At 37.3% G+C, this 17,215-nt stretch overlaps 1 protein-coding gene across 1 annotated transcript in view; it reads right to left on the reverse strand.

The window, feature by feature from the left end:
* Positions 1 to 17,215, reverse strand: part of RNF213 (ring finger protein 213) — a 157,759-nt gene that overhangs the window by 10,236 nt on the left and 130,308 nt on the right. The window contains exons 50-60 of the mRNA XM_074224965.1: positions 16,647 to 16,769; positions 15,830 to 15,940; positions 14,730 to 14,972; positions 13,782 to 13,863; positions 13,149 to 13,183; positions 10,295 to 10,389; positions 9,088 to 9,247; positions 7,994 to 8,174; positions 5,965 to 6,056; positions 4,118 to 4,369; positions 223 to 358 (exon numbers count right to left, since the gene is read on the reverse strand). Coding sequence (XP_074081066.1) covers positions 223 to 358; positions 4,118 to 4,369; positions 5,965 to 6,056; positions 7,994 to 8,174; positions 9,088 to 9,247; positions 10,295 to 10,389; positions 13,149 to 13,183; positions 13,782 to 13,863; positions 14,730 to 14,972; positions 15,830 to 15,940; positions 16,647 to 16,769 — 1,510 coding nt within the window. The remainder of the gene's footprint in view (positions 1 to 222; positions 359 to 4,117; positions 4,370 to 5,964; positions 6,057 to 7,993; positions 8,175 to 9,087; positions 9,248 to 10,294; positions 10,390 to 13,148; positions 13,184 to 13,781; positions 13,864 to 14,729; positions 14,973 to 15,829; positions 15,941 to 16,646; positions 16,770 to 17,215) is intronic.

The following is a 17,215-nucleotide window of genomic DNA, read 5'->3' on the forward strand; positions in this document are numbered from 1 at the left end:
TATAAGAGAAAGTCTAATGTTTCTGACCTAGTACTGATGGTAGAGTAGGGTTTGAGTGGGTAAGGAGAATGGTAACTACTGAGAGAACCTGACTGTTGAAAGGGGAAATCAAGGTTTATTTCCACAAAACAGAAGACAGTACAATTCTTTAGCTCAGAACTGCCCCAACTATTTCTGATTCCCTAAATAAAAGCTTGGTCTATTCCTAGAAAAGACACCTACCTGAATGGTGGTGACTGCTGAGAAAACCTCTGATTGTATCGTATTCAACATCTGAGACATTCTGGAATCTTTTGACCAAATTCCTTTGTAGGGCCAATATCTCTGGCAAGAATTTGACTAGCCTCAGTTCTCTTTCCTGAAAAAGGAGAAGATCACGCAGAAATAGTGTAGGTCAACTGGCAATTATAGTGAAGAAGAGATATTCTAATGTTGACTCAGCTTAATCTCATAAATATGCTACTTAGTATATCTTGTCACAGAAAGTCTGCTTAAGATGAGACAAAAAGTGACAGTGTAGCAACTCAGCTTTGCGAAGTAGGAGACAGGTGAGAGAAAGAGATTATGCATAAGTGAGTTTAAGTATTATTTTGTTGCTAGGGCTAAATAGGAATTAAATTTTATTAGTGATAATGAAGGACCCCTCATTTTTCATAAAATTAAAAATGCAGTTATAGGAAGAGAGATCAGATCTGTGATTTTTTTTGGCACAAGAAACTCTTTACTATCACAGGCCATCACTTTCTCTGTAACTCATAGTCTTACAGAATTAGCTAGTGCCCATTTGGAGCAGTTCAATAACTTGTCCAGATAGCCTGGATGGGTCAGACACGAGGCTTGAACCCAGGCCCTTCTAGCTCTGAGGATGGCTTTTTTCTTTCTGAAGCCACACAGCCTCTCTATATGCTAGCAAGAAGCCACTGGATTAATGATTAGAAGATTTATTAGATAATATTCACATGACAAAATGCATACTCATTTCATGATTCCTGGAGAAAATTTAACACTGAAAATTCAAGTAGATTCAAGCTGAAACACTACATCTTCCTTTTTTTGTTTTTTTATATTATTATAATAATCTTGAGAGAGTAATCATAACCCCCCCATCCCCCACAAAAAAAGATGAGAAACCTCAAGAATAGCGAGAGAAAAAACTGTGCTTCAGTCTGTGTTCAGATTCCAACAGCTATCTCTGAGATGAGTTGCCTTCCCCATCACAGCCACCAGAGAAGTTGCTCCCATAGTTGCTATCACTAGCTGTATTTCCCGCCACTCTATTCCTCCCTACTCTCATCTATTCCATTCTCTCTCTCCTTTCACCTTGTCCCTATTCAGAAGTGTATTGTGTCGGAGTACCCTCTCCCACAATCTTTCCCCCCACCCCCATTCTCCTGTATCCCATCTCTTTCTTCTAATTTTTCTTTAGGGTAAGATAGATTTTTATACCCTATTAAGTGTGAATGTTATTTCCTCTCTGAGTCATTTCTGATAAGAATGAAGGTTCATTCATTCCCCTTTGCCTTCCCCTGTTCCACTCCATGATAAAAGCTTTTTCTTGACTCTCATGTGAAGTATCTTAGCTCCTTCTTCCTCTCCATTCTCTTCCTTCCAGTACTTCTATCACCCATTGACTTCATCCTTTTACTATACCATTGTATTCAGCTCTTTTCTGTGCCTTGTCTACATATGCTCCTTCTAACTGCTCTTATGAGAAAATTCATATGCATTATCAGTATCTTCTTCCTATGCAGGAATACGAGCAGTTCAACATCATTAAGTTCCTCATAATTAGTCCTTCTCGTCCACCCCCACTATGGTTCCCCTGAATCCTGTACTTGAAGATCAAACTTTCTGTTCAGCTCTGGTTGTTTCAGTAAGAAAGTCTGAAAGTCCCCTGTTTCATTGAAAGTCCATCTTTTCTCCTGAAAGAGGATGTTCAGTTTTGCTGGGTAGTTGATTCTCGGTAGTAAACCAGTATCTTTTGCCTTCCAGAAAATCATATTCCAAGCCATATGAGCCCTCGATGTAGATGCTGCCAGATCCTGTGTAATCCTGACTATAGAGCCACGGTAGTTGAATTAATTGTTTCTAGAAGCTTTTAGTATTTTCTCTATGATGGGAGTTTTGGAATTTGGCTATAATATTCCTGGAAGTTTTTCTTTTGGGATCTCTTTCAGGAGGTGATTGGTGAATTCCCTCAATTTCTATTTTATCCTCTGCTTCTAGGATCTCAGGGTACTTTTGCTGTATTGTTTCTTGAAAAATGAAGTCTAGGCTCTTTTATTGGTCATGATTTTCAGACAGTCAAATAATTTTTAAATTATTTCTCCTGGATCTATTTTCAAGATCAGTTCTTTTTCCAATGAGATTTTTCACATTTTCTTCTAAGTTTTGGGGGTTTTTTTTGTCTATTTTTAAAATTTTTTTTTTTTAGTTTTTGCAAGGCAATGGGGTTAAGTGGCTTGCCCAGGACCATATGACTAGTTATATGGCCAGATTTGAACTCAGGTCCTCCTGACTCCAGGGCCGGTGTTCTATCCACTGCACCACCTAGCCACCCCAGTTTTAGTTTTTTTGGTATAATTTTACTTCTTCCTGAGTTCTCGCAAAGTCATCAGTTTCCTTTAGTTCCATTCTGCATTTGAATGAGTTAACCTGTGCTCTGGTACGTGGATGACCACAGGTCCTCCTCTCTTCCCTGGAGCTGTGAGGAGGATCCTGTTCAGCTATGGTTGGGGCCCAGATTGCAACCTGGATCTGAGTGTGGGCAAACAGAAGAGTCCTGCTCCCAAAGACGTCTGCAGTCACCCCCAAACTCCTTACCGTCTATGGGCTGAGATCTCTGGAAGTGCTGGGTGGCTCTGCTGACTCCTGCTACAGGTTCTTACCACAGGGCTGCTCTGAGGCCAGAGCTCCACTCTGCACTCACTCTGGTATGACAGAGTTCTCTCACCACCCCTTTGAGCTATCTCTGATGATCCTTGGGCCAAGAGGTCTGGAAACCACCCCCTCTACCATAGACTCAGGTGCCCAGTCCAGCTATGCTGTGCTGCAGCTGTGCCTGCACTGCAGGTTTTCCAACCCCTGGTTCCAGTGGAACAGACATTTCCTGCAGAAATTCTAAGTTGTCTTGGACTGGGAAATTGTATCATTCGGTCTTTCTGTGAGTTGTGCCCCTATAAATTTTGACTAGAGTCATAATTTGATGGCTTTTAGAGTTTTGGGGGAATGATGGTCTTCACACCACCATGTTAGCTTTGCCCCCCCCCCCCCCCATATCTTCCTTCTAACACTAAGGTTAGTATAATTCAGTTTAACCTTTGAGGTTCAGGAAAGAACACTGTTTATATCCTCTTTCCTGGTTTTTCAGAATAATGGACCAAAAAGTTCACGGGTCTCTGGGAACTCTACTAATGTGTCACTGTAGCAAACACCATGTTGTATTTATTAATCCATAACTCAAATGTTTCCAAGACCCTGCAGTGTGACACACTTCCCTCCCCACTGGGACTATGCCACAGACATTGTTCAAAATCAAAACTGGAGGATTCAGATCATAAAGGCATTTCCTCAGCTCTTTTTAACTTCTATGTCCAGGCTTTTTTTTCTCTTCAATGTTCTCAGGAAGGCCAATAATTCTCAGATTCTCCCTTCTCGATTGATTCTTGAGGTCAGTGGTTTTGCTGATGAGGTATTTTATATTTTTTCTATTTTTTTCGACCTTTTGGTTTTGTTTAACACAATCTTGTTGTCTCATGAAGTCATTAGCTTCTGCCAATTCCATTCTTTTGTTTTTAAGAGATTTTTCTTTATCTTTTTTTTTTTTTAAGATTTTTGCAAGGCAAATGGGATTAAGCAGCTTGCCCAAGGCCACACAGCTAGGTAATTATTAAGTGTCTGAGACCATATTTGAACTCAAGTACTCCTAACTCTAGGGCTGGTGCTCTGCCCACTACGACACCTAACCACTCCCTTTTTAACTTCTATGAATGACACTATATATCATTTGTTGATTTGGGGCTTTGAGGGTCACAAAAATATTGCAGAATTTGGGGAGAGAGAGAGAGAGATTCTCATATATAGTATATGTAGCTTGTCATGTCAGTGGGTAGCTCACCTTCTGCAGAAATCTACAAAGGATTGGCACTGTGTCTTTTCCATCATTCTGTTCCACCACATGCTGGAGGTACTCAACAGTGATTTTCTTCCTATAGCTCCAAATCTTGGAGCACTGCACAACACTTTTCTTAGGCAGATGGGACAGGAAGGTTGCTGGGTCACCATACATAATTTTTGCCACTGGGTTGGAACTGATGCGTTCATCCTGGCTGATGCGGTTATTTGCTTCCAGAAGGGTTTTATCCAGACTCTGCATAAAATAAATAAAACCATATTTAATAATTTGATAATTCATGTTTCCTATAGTGAAATCATTCAAGACAAAAACTATTCTAGTCATAGTAGTGGAAGAATAAGGCATCTATAAATGGTTGAAAATGATATAGTGGGGGAAAAACCTGGATTTAATGCTCTGACACTAACTTAATCTTGTATCTAGGGGGGTAGATTTGACAGTCTTTCACTCAAATACTAAAGACCTTAAGAATCCATACCAAATTCATTGGGATGGCACTCAATCAAATTGTGTGTGTGTGTGTGTGTGTGTGAGTCCAAAAAGAAAAAGCTCCACAAGGACAAAGTTTGTATCTTATACTGATATTGCATTCTTCAAAGACCTAGTATAATGCAGATAGGCAACAAGTACTTAGTAAATACTTACTGAATAAAGAAACTAACAAGAGGGATTATTCCCCACTCCTTCATTATGGCAATCTTACCTTAATTTTTCAATTTATTAAATGAGCAATTTTTTTCATCAATTCTATTTTTTGAGCACCCACTATGTAGATGGTAGTTCACTGTCATTCTATGATAATCTACTGTCTGATAAATCCAAAGACTCCAATTTCTGGGATAAGAACTCACTTTTTTGGAAACTGTCAACATAATTGACCATATCATAATAAACCTCACAAAAATCATATGATTATTTCAACAGAAGCTGAAAAAGCTTTTGATAAAATATGGCACCCATACCTATTAATAACACAAGAGATGGGGACTAGATAGCACAGTAGATAGAACACTGGCCCTGGAGTCTAGAGGACCTGAGTTCAAATCCAGCCTCAGACAATAATTACCTAGCAGTATGACCTTGGGTAAGTCACTTTAACCCCACTGCCTTGTAAAAAACAAATAAAAACAAAACAAAAAAAAGGGATATGACCCCAGGTCTTCCTGACTCCAAGACCAGCACCTTATCTACTCTTCCAAGTTGCCTTTCATTTAGAGATGCCTGCTACAAAATGCAAAAAAAAAGGGCAGCTAGGTGGTGCAGTGAATAGAGTCCTAGGCCTGAAGTCAGGAAGTCAGAAAGACCTATCTTCTGGTCTCAGACACTCAGCTATGTGACCCTGGGAAAGTATTGTAATACATGTTTAATCACATAAAATGAGCTGGAGAAGAAAGTAACAAACCACCCCTATATCTTTGCCAAGAAAACGTTAAATGGGATCACAATGAGTTGGAATTGCCTGAAACCAATGAAAAAAAACTTTACAACATTCTCATTCTGTATTTCTCAACTGGATTAACCAGCATAGACCTGAAAATAAAAAATATGTACTTGGGAACACCAAGAAATAGGAATGAATTAAGGTAGAATATACCTCAAACTAGAAAGAGATATTCAGAAGCTTTGTGTAGGTATTCCAGTGAAGAGAATAATGAATGAAACATGAAGTGCTGACTTTTAATGTACTGGAAAATAAGCTCATACCTTTTTTTTAAACATTAAATAAGCTTTGAGTTTTCACTTTTGTGTTCCTAGCACCTAAACAATCCTTTGAAGAACTGACACATGCCAGAGATATCTTAAGATCAGATCCTACCCCAAATCCTTACCTTCAGTTCAAGTATAATCATGGCAGCAACAACCTTTTCCCAGCTGTTCCTTTTCTCTTTACTGGACAGTGTGGTATCAAAACCTACTGGCCCTATAGAAAAAACACAGGCAGCACATAAGGGCTGAGAGAATATAAAACTTGCTGTAGAATTCCAGTCTAAAGAATGCTTTTAAAAATTTCCATCAATTAGCTGCCATCTATTGACTACTCAGCATAATTTTATCTTTTGTCTCATAGATCCTAAGCCCTTGTTATCAGCAGATAGAGAAAAATATAGTTGTCACAACTCTCAGACATAAACTAGAGAAGCAAAGAAAAAGTTAACTTTCAGATCTGGGGAAAAGGGAAGAATTCATAAATGATGGAAAGCAGTTAACTGAAGAAAAAGTCTTTGCAGCAAATTTCTTTGATAAAAGTCTAACTTCCAAGATATATAGGAACACCAGTTACATGATACAGCCCATTTTCAAAGGAAGACAATCAAGCTAGACATGGTCATGTGAAAAAAATGCTCCATATCAATTAGAATTAGAGAAATAGAAATTAAAGTAACTCTGAGGTTCCATCTCACCTCAACAGATTATCAAAGCTGACAAAAAGGAAAAATAATAAATGTTAGAGGGGCTTCAGAAAAACAGGCACATTGATGTATACTGTTGGTACAACTATTGACCTAGATATTCTGGAACCATGATTCAAAAATTACTAAACTGTGTATACCCTTTGACTTAAGTGATTATACTACTCTATATGAGATTTTTTTTAAAAAGAGAAAAAGGACTTATAAGTACAAAAATATTTATTGCAGATCTTTTTGTAATGGCACAGAAATGGAAATTAAGGAGGTTCCCTCCAACGGCTGAACCAATTGTGCAATGTAAGTGTAATTGAGCACAACTGCTTAAGAAATGAAATGAAGAGTGTCAGAGAAACTTGAGATTTATTTGATTTGATGTGAATTGAAGGGAGCAGAAACAGGACAGCAATTTATACAGATATTCCAAAAACCTTAGTGCAGTTTTAGATTTTAGTAGCATAAAATTGCACTAGACTTTTGGAACATCATATATATTAACAACATTGTAAAGACCATCAACTTTTAAAGACTTAAGAACTCTGATCAACACAATGATTAACTATGACTCTAGACTGATGATGAAGCATGTTACCCTACCTCCTAATAAAGATGATAATGGACTAAAAGTACAGAATGAATTATGTATTTTTGAATATCTCTAATGTAGGAAATTTATTTGCTTGATTATGCATACCTATAAGGATTTTGTTTTCAAATGCCTATCTAATATAAGTACCTTATTCTTTTTTATAAATTTAATTTTTACAATGGTCCACACACAAACTCTCTCTCTCTCCCTCCACCCCAAATTTAGAAAGCAAGAAAAACATTACACTATTTGTTAAAAGAGAAGTAAAATACAATCCAGTATGGTTGTGTTAAAAAAAAATTTCTCATTTTGAATTCTGAGTATATCACTTCCTTCTCAGGAGAGTAGCATGTTTCATCATGAGTTCTCTGGAATTGTGATTAGTCATTGTGTTGATTAAAGTTCCTAAGTAACGTAAGTTAGTATGGTTTGCAGTACTGTTGGTCCTGAATAAACTGTTCTCTTTGTTCTGCTCACCATACTCTGCATCAGTGAATGGAAGCATTTCCAAGTTTTTCTGAAACTACCTTCTTCATCATTTATTACAGCCTTAAGAGTATTCCCTAATTGATGGGTTGCCTTATTCTTTGATACTGATTACTTGTCCTAAGTAATTTGTACCAATAATACTGTAAACTACAATTCTATAAAAGAAGAGCTTAAAAAGAGCAAGAGCAAAGGCTCTTTGCTTTTATAAAAACAAAGTACTCTTGTTGACATCACTTACTCTATCTGGCTTCATGATGCAGAATCTAGGATCTCAAAAAACAAGATTAAGAATGTTTTTGCAATTCTGTTTAGCTAGTAGTTCTATCACTTCAATTTCTTCCCTTTTCCACCCCTTTGTATACTGGTTCTTACAGTGACTGGGCTGGTGGTGAGGTTCCTTAAGAAGACAGCATAGAATGAGGTGAACCACATTTGCAGTCTCATCAGCACTTCTTCCTAGGCTCTTCATTAATTGCTCTAGGTCTTTCTGGAGGTGTTGCTGAAGAAACCTTTCTGGATTGGGAACTGCAGGCTTAATGATTTTCATCACAGCCTGCAGGAAGCCAAGAAACAAAGACAAGTTTCTCCAAAGTCAAGGATAAGATTATAAAATCAGATACCAAACATGGAAAAAAAGGAAAACAAAGGGTCTTAAATACTCTTTGTTAATAAGGATATTTTCACTAATAAAGGTAACTCCCAATGTGGTAAACTCCTTTTATCAGTGCAGATTCACAAATCAATCTGCAACTCATAGTCTTAGAGAATATGATGGGTGTTGGGGTGCAGTGGGAGAGGGATGACTTGCTAATGATTATACAGCTAAATATGTATCAAAGGGGTCAAAATATGAGCACAGTACTTCCTGGTTCTGAGGCTAATCACCAATACTTTACTCAGCACTGCCTTATAGCTAATAGTAACTTAAACAAAACAGTATCTGGAAAAAGTAACTTCACCATGGCATAAACATTGTATTATCAAATTTTCTAGAGTAACCTAGGAAAAAAATTGGTAATTTTTATTCTTTAGTGTCTCCTTACAAATAATGATCTCATTAATTCTCCCTTGCCTAAAAATGAGTTCAGGATGGTCCATTTAAAATGAATCTCAGATGGCAAGGTAGAGATGCCCCATCCCCATAAGATGTTAAACTAGTTAAACATGAATGGGGGGCAGCTAGTTGCCACAGTGGATAGAGCACCAGTCCTGGAGTCAGGAGTACCTGAGTTCAAATCTGACCTCAGACACTTAATAATTACCTTGGTTGTATGACCTTGGGCAAGTCACTTAACCCCATTGCCTTGCAAAAAACAAACAAAACAAACAAACAAAAAACTTGAATGTGTATTTATACATTGCTTCTGGATGAGGCACCAGCAAATTACTCGCCTGCAATAAGAATGATGATGAAAAACACTACCATAAATTGTTTATATCTAAAATAAGTAAAAACAACACTGTACCTGGGCATCCTGAGCAGTTCCCAAAAGCATAGCCATATGAGTGAGTAATCGAAGGAGAATGAAGACAACTGGGGAAATCTCTCTGTCTGATACCACCATAACACCTCTATCATCAGGATTTCCCAGTACATGGCCAGACTGAGTCCTGTCTACATTGTCCCTATAATTACAATAACAACAATGATTATGCCAGCTTTTATGTTATTTAGCATTTCATTAAAAAGTGTTTTCATGCCCATGATCTCATTTGATCCTAACAAGAACAATGTGTCAAGGTAGGTAGTATTATCTTCATTTTACAGATAAGAAAGCTGAGAATATGAAAGGTGAAGTGATACAATGGCTGACCTCAGACCTAAAGCTTCATCCTTTGACTGTAAGATTTTGCACTGCCTTTGTCACTCTCCACCACAAACCCATATTCTTTTGTAAAAGACAGATATCTTTATCATTGCCAATGAATCTGTACTTTGAATTCTTAACATCTGGGAACCAGGAGTCCAGATCAAACATGACAAGGGCCCTTTTTAAATAAACCCTCCATTAATATAATCATCAGTAATAAGTGAGCATAGGGATACTGGCTGATCCAATTCTTGTACTGGTAACATGGTAAATTCTTGTTATTGTCAGTACCATATTATTCATTAGGCAGGAAATGTCAGAAGGGAGGATTGTTTATTTCCTTGGGATCAGGAGGTGAGCATATTGATAAGGATAAGTAGGAATTTGTAGGAATAAAAAGAATGAACTAAGTTCAAAAATCTGACGTTAGTGATCTATTTATAACCATACTTCCTGTTCATGAGTAAAATTGTGATTATGAGACCCAATTCTCTTTGAGTTTCTCAGATGTGATGCTTAATGAATTTCTTTTTGATAGGAGAAAATTAAAGGTGTTTAAGTCATATACGTATTAAACTAGAACTTCAGAAATCTGTCAGTCTGGATTAAAGCAATGAGTTATGTAATCACAGCAGGTCAATAATGACTATTAATAAACCCAGAGACTAAGTGGAGGAGACAGTAGTAAAGAACACTATATTCTGCCAATTTCCACTGTATTAACTATTTCAATACTATCAGATGCTTCATGGATGCACCAGGAGTCACTCCAAATAGGCTGAGACCTCCATGTACAAAAAAGTCAAGTCTCACTACTATTTAATAAGTGGATCCTGAAACAAAGAACTGAAAAAAGACATACCTGACGATATTAAAGCCTTTTTCAGGCCTGTGATCTTCACCTCCAATTCGAACACCACAATCAACACATCTACTCCGTTCCATTGGGGCACCACACTAGCCCCATTACCCCCCAAAAAAAGGAAGAAAAGGAAAGGAAAAATAAAATCATGAATCTGACTGCAATAAAAATTATTTGATATTCTAGGAAAAATAAAATCATGAATCTGACTGCAATAAAAATTATTTGATATTCTAATCAGGCTCCACCCCCTCCCCAACTTCTTGAAATTTGAATTTATTTTTTCCCAATTATTGTTATTGTTGTCTTCATAAACAATGAAAACCCATCTTCCCCCTGGTATTTCTCACCCTCACTGTATCCTCCCTTGTAAAAAAGAAAAGAACAAATGAACAAAACCAATTCAAAAAAAGGATAGCAACTGACAGTTTAGGTGGCATTATGACACTATTCTGCCTCTCTCCTAAGAAAAATTATATCTTTTCCTCTTTTCCCTGGGTCCCAAATTAGGCACTATATTTGAGTCTGGTAGCATGTTTTAATGTTACTGTTATTTATGTTATTGTAGTTGTATCTATTGCTTTCTTGATTCCCCTTTCTTTGTTCTCCATTACTTCATATGTCTTCCTATATCTAAATTCCTCATATTAGTCATTTATTGAGACAAAAAGATTACATTACTTTCAAATGTTCCAATTTGTTCAATGACTCCCCCACTGATAGGTGTCCATTTTGTTTCTAGTTTTTTTGCTACCATAAAGAGTTTGCTTAAGAATACTGTTACATCAGGGATCTTTGGATCTCCTTAGGATACATGCCCAGTGGTGGGATGAACTTTTCTCATACAATTCAAAATTACTTTAAAGGACATTTGCTCATGAGTAGAGTTTACTTCTAAAATCTTTTCCTCCCTGAAATAAGGAATAACTTTCAAATAATTATAGGCATAATAATCATTTAGAATAAAGAAGCACAATTCCATAGTTTATCTTCACAAATTCATCATAATGTCAATTTCTCCAAGTCATTTACAGCTCTTCACATAAGGCCCTAAAAGCAGACATAAATATTAGACTACTTAGAGACTCACAAATATGGCAACAATCTTACTACATTTTAGTCTATTAGGCCATCCAGAATAGACATAGGATTAGGGACCTCAGTCATTCTCCAGTTCAAACCCTCAACAAATAGTCATCTAACATCTGCTTGAATATCTCTAAGGAGAAAGAATCCACTACCACTTGAGGTAGTTATCTCATTTTTGGTATAGTTATCAGTATTAGAAAGATTTTCTTGACATCAAGTCTACACTTGCCTCTTTGTACCTTGCTCCTGGTTCTACCATCTGGAAACATACAGAACAAATCCAATCCCTCTTCATGACAGCCCTTAATTTTTTAAAAAAAAATTTATTAAGGCAATGGGGTTAAGTGACTTGCCCAAGGTCACACAGCTAGGGAATTATTAAGTGTCTGAGGCCACATTTGAACTCAGGTCCTCCTAACTCCAGGGCCGGTGCTCTATCCACTGTGCCACCTAGCTGCTCCTGGGCTACACCCTACATCTTCATGCACTGTCTGTTCAATTTATCCCCATATGTGGGTGCCCTCTTCTGGTTACTCACTAATTAGTAAATGTTACTTTCAAAATGAAGTGACCAGCAAAGGATATGCAAAGGTAATTTACAGATGAGGAGATCAAAGCAATCCATAGCCATATGAGAAATTGATCTAAATCATTATTATTAGAGAAATGCAAATCAAAGCTTCTCTGAGGTACCACCTCACACCTCTCAGACTGGCCAATATGACCAGAAAGGATATAATGATCATTGTTGGAAGGGTTGTGGGAAATCTGGGACACTATTACACTGTTGGTGGAGCTGTGAACTCAGCCAACCTTTCTGGAGAGAAACTTGGATCTATGTCCAAAGGGCAACAAAAATGAGCACACCCTTTGATCCAGCAATACCACTATTGGGTCTATACCCCTGAAGAGATGATGAAAAAGGGTAAAAACATCACTTGTACAAAAATATTCATAGCAGCCCTGTTTGTGGTGGAAAAGAATTGGAAATCAAGTAAATGTCCTTCAATTGGGGAATGGCTTAGGAAACTGTAGTATACGTATGTCATGGAACACTATTGTTCTATTAGAAACCAGGAGGGATGGGAATTCAGGGAAACCTGGAGGGATTTGCATGAACTGATGCTCAGTGAGATGAGCAGAACCAGAAAAACACTGTACACCCTATCAGCAACTTGGAGGTGATGTTTAACCTTGATAGACTTGCTCGTTCCATCAGTGCAACAACCAGGGACAATTTTGGGTTGTCTGCAATGGAGAATACCATCTGTATCCAGGTAAAGAGCCATGGAGTTTGAACAAATGTCAAGGACTATTCCCTTTAATTTAGGGAAAAAAACAAACAGATATCTTATTGTCTGATCCTGTTATCTCTTATACTTTTTGTTTCTTCCTTAAGGATGTGATTTCTCTCTCATCACACTCAATTTGGATCAATGTACAACATGGAAACAAAATAAAGTTTGACAGATTGCTTTCCATGGGGGTGGGGTGGGGGGGAGGGAAGTAAGATTGGGAGAAAAATTGTAAAACTCAAAACTCAAATAAAATATTTAAAAATAAAAAAAAAAATAAAATGAGGTGACCAGAATTGAAAACAGTACTCCAAGTGACATATGATGGGGACAGAGTACAGTTGAACAATTCCACATTCCTGGAAACTTTGCCTCTTTTAGTACAGGCCAATATCTCATTAGCCATATCACAGATGATGCATAGTGAACTTGCAACAAAATGATAAAAATTCTTAAATGTAAAGACTTACCTCTCCCACAGAGCAAGGGTGACCATTAGGACACACTGTAAAAATAATGATAGGATACTATATTAGTTCATAATATTATATCAAGTAAGCTAAATGTTTAGAAGAGAAAACAACTCTCCATATCTAGCCAAGACCTGAGGATAATAAAAGTACCTCTGGAAAGAAAATGCTATTTTTTTTTTAGGTTTTTTTGGCAAGGCAAATGGGGTTAAGTGGCTTGCCCAAGGCCACACAGCTAGGTAATTATTAAGTGTCTGAGACCGGATTTGAACCCAGGTACTCCTGACTCCAAGGCCGGTGCTTTATCCACTACGCCACCTAGCCACCCCAAGAAAATGCTTTGAAGAAGTTACCTCAATGTGGTTACAATGGGTGGTTTCCCAATAAGAAACAATTCTTTAGGTTATGTTTACAAATTCCTTCACATCACTTACATCTGTGCTCTTAGAACATACATAAGGTCCTAAAAGCAGGCATAAATAATATATTTCCCAGAGATTAATAATGACAATAATCTTATTACATTTTGGTCTATTAGGCAATCAATAAATCCAAATTGATTCTTTCTCTAATAACATTAGCTGTCATTAATGCTAATAACATAAGAACTCTTCACCCAAGATTCAAACTTACAATACCAGTGGACTGCTTCTAGGCCCTGCCAATTCTTAGCTTGTACCAGCAAGTCTTCAGGCATTGTTGGAAGAAATGAATTCTGTAAGAAAAGCAGATACTCAGTTGAATGAACTCATTATTAAGCATAGCCTCACTAAACCTAGTGAAATAGCATGGTCCTTCAAAATCAGATTTTTCTAAAAAAATTTTGAGAATCTCCTTTGGAAAGGCTTTGGAAGGTTTCTCTGTGGATGGTATAAAACACTGAGCAGACAGACTGCCATTTTAGGAAGGCTGCAATTAGAACAGCCAGAACACATATCAAGAGCTGCAAAGCTTCTTCGTTTTTAGAGATGAAGACCCTGAGACCCCTAAGACCCTATAGGTTAAATAACTTGCTCAAAGTCACATCTGCATTAAGAAACCAGAATCCAGAATCAGAACCCAGTTCTTGACTCTAAATCAATCATCCTTTTCACTGTATAACAGATCAAATTGGAAAATGAAATAGAAAGGAATCCATAACATCAGTGAAAGCAATTCTTGCCAAGCCAGCAGGTATTGGATGGCCGTTAAAGAGCTATCTATCCTCCCACAAATTATAGTTTTACTAAGTTTCTAAAGATATTGCTGGAAGATTTAATATATTATTATAGTTTTATAATTACAATATATTACTATTAATGTAGCATATTAATATACTACAATGAGGCAACACAATGGATAACATACTGGATCTGGAGTGAAGAAGACTGAAGTTCAAATCTTGTCTCAGATCCTCTAAGCAAATCATTTAATCTCTACATCAGCTTCATCATCTGTAAATAGTGAGAATAGCCTCTAACCTCCCAGAGTTGTGTTGAGGATGAAATGAGATATTTGTAAAATGCTCTGCAAACCTTAAAGCACTCTAAAATTGTCAGCTGTTACTTTTATCATCTTCCCATACTATCTGCATGCCCTCACCTGCATTCTGGCTGGGTAAAAGGCCAGGTTCTTCAGAGGTTCTAGCACTGGGTTCTGTCCACACAGCAGAACAGCTTGAGCATGAACAGCTAATTCTGTCACTGTACTTTTGGGTCTAGAATCACCAGAATTCACAGTCAGGAAAGGACAAGTATTGGTCACCAGTGACTTTGCCATTTCTTTCAAGGCAGGAGAAGAAAGGACTTTTGCTTCCTTGATAAACATGTTCACGGCTTCACATTGCTAGTGGAAGAGAAAAAAATATTCTCATGATTTTTGTCGTCATGGTAAGAAGTTTTCCGTGGATCCAACAGTATCTCCCTAGTAAGTTATAGAATTTTGAAATATTAAAGGCATCAAATTTCAAAGGTGGGATGACACATTTTATTTATGGAGAAAAACTCTCTGGAGGAAAAAAATCTTTTTTTATTCTTTCCATCAAGTCACTTTAAGAACACTTAGATGTACAACTTGTAATCAAACAAAGTCAATTTTCAAGGTGTATACAAGGTGATATTACACAAAGGCTTGAGGACCATTTATTTTTAAACATACCTAACTTCAAATTCAAAATATACTTATCATGTATGATATAAAAGATCAGGTCTCTTAAAGAAAAGCTATTTACTTAGCTCAGTGGTAGAGAACCTATTTTCTGTCAATGGTCATTTGGATATTTATAACATCATTTGTCTGTTATGTTTGGTCAGCCATTTAACTAATTCACCCCTAAAAAGTTCCTAAATTTATTGAATTTTGAGTCCTACCTGTGGTTGGCCATGGTACCAGAACAAATGATTTTGGGGGCCTTATAAGAGAAATGGACCCGATATTCTTCACCCCAACTTTTACTCTACTATCAAGAGCCCTAAAACTTGAAATATTTCTAAGGAAGGGAAAGAGGAAGTTTAGGTCACATCCCATGGAAATGTTCATATATCAACATTAAAATCCAATAAACCCCACCTTCAATTTTAGTGTTCAAGGCTTTAGAAAAATGATCTATAAAGTAATTGGGGAATCTATCAAAAGATGATCTATACAATTGTACGATTTGGTCCTCTAAAAGAGCAAATTGCTAAATGTTCATATTCATTCACCTCTGGTGTGGGACGTATGTTTGCATTATGGGATCTGTATGATACAGTGAGCTCTTGAAAAATTGCCAGTAGAAGATAAACAGCCTGTTGAGTGTTTGAACTCTTGCATTTCTGAAAAACAAAAGACACATGGTGAGAATTAGAGAAGTTGAATGAACCAAAGGTATTGGATGCCCTATGGGTGGATATACAATGAAGCCAACTCCCTAAGGGGTAGAGAGGACCTCCCCATAGACTACTAGAACGTTATGATTTCCGTAACTATAACTACTATCCCCAAAAATCAACTAAGCCCTTGTTTAGTCTTCTTAGGTCTTGTGATTTATGAACTATTTTTTCATCTATTAATTCTATGAGAACTTAAGTACTAATGTACCAAAGGCTATATCAGGCACTGAGGTATTAAGGTATTAATACAATCTCCTGAGGAATTTACAAATTGAGTCAAAATATATAAACCTGATACTAAAAAATTATTATAGGTAAGTCTAGGATCCTAAGATCATAGAGCCAAAGAAGGAAAGGACATTTGAGGTCCTTTGTTTTATAGATTAAAAAACTAAGATCACTTGAGAGAGGGGCAAAAGTGTGCCCACATGGCAGTCATCCAGGCATAATTCTCTACACTGAGGCATGACTGTTGGTTTGCTACAATAAGAGAGGGCATGTTACTGAGCCCAGATGCATCACCATTACAACTACCCACTGGGGAAGGGAAGGCCATGATGACTGCACAACCTTTTGCAATCTCCCTTCAACAGCACCAATCTCAGGGAGATAAGAATGATTTAGCTCATCTCATAAGAGCAAATATTACCTTCAGAGCAGTCATGACACACTTTGGATCACACTTGAGAATTGTCTTCCCCACAGCATCACGCAGGGTCTTGTAACTATCTCCACATACCAGATAGCGATCCATCTGGCCTGATTGATCCCCCTAGAACCAAAAATGACACACAATGGGAAAAACTCACCTCAGAAACATCAACCATAGCAACAGAGGAAAGGAAATATGTTTAAGAAGAAACTAGATTCCTTGGGTGAAGGAACTGTGATAGCATCAAAAATAGGGGGCATCCAACTCTTCACTGTCCCATATCAGAGTTTCCAGCTTAAATAAAATGCAAAGGAATAGGAGGCTCCAGAGAGAAACTATCCTAATCCTTCAGATTTTCCCAGTTTAAAATTAAGCACTAAGGGCCAGAAAATTTTAAATGTTTTGTTAATACAGAAAAGGGCCAGCAAGCTAAACATTAAGTTGCCACAAGACAAAATTACTTTGCTAATCTCTGCAAATACAGAGATCAAAGTCTTTGAAGCTATATTCATTGCTACTCCTCTGCTCAAGTATGGACTCTCCCTACAGGTTAGTAAAAGCCCCTA

Source organism: Macrotis lagotis, chromosome 2 (genome assembly GCF_037893015.1).
Source record: "Macrotis lagotis isolate mMagLag1 chromosome 2, bilby.v1.9.chrom.fasta, whole genome shotgun sequence".
NCBI lineage: Eukaryota > Metazoa > Chordata > Mammalia > Peramelemorphia > Peramelidae > Macrotis > Macrotis lagotis.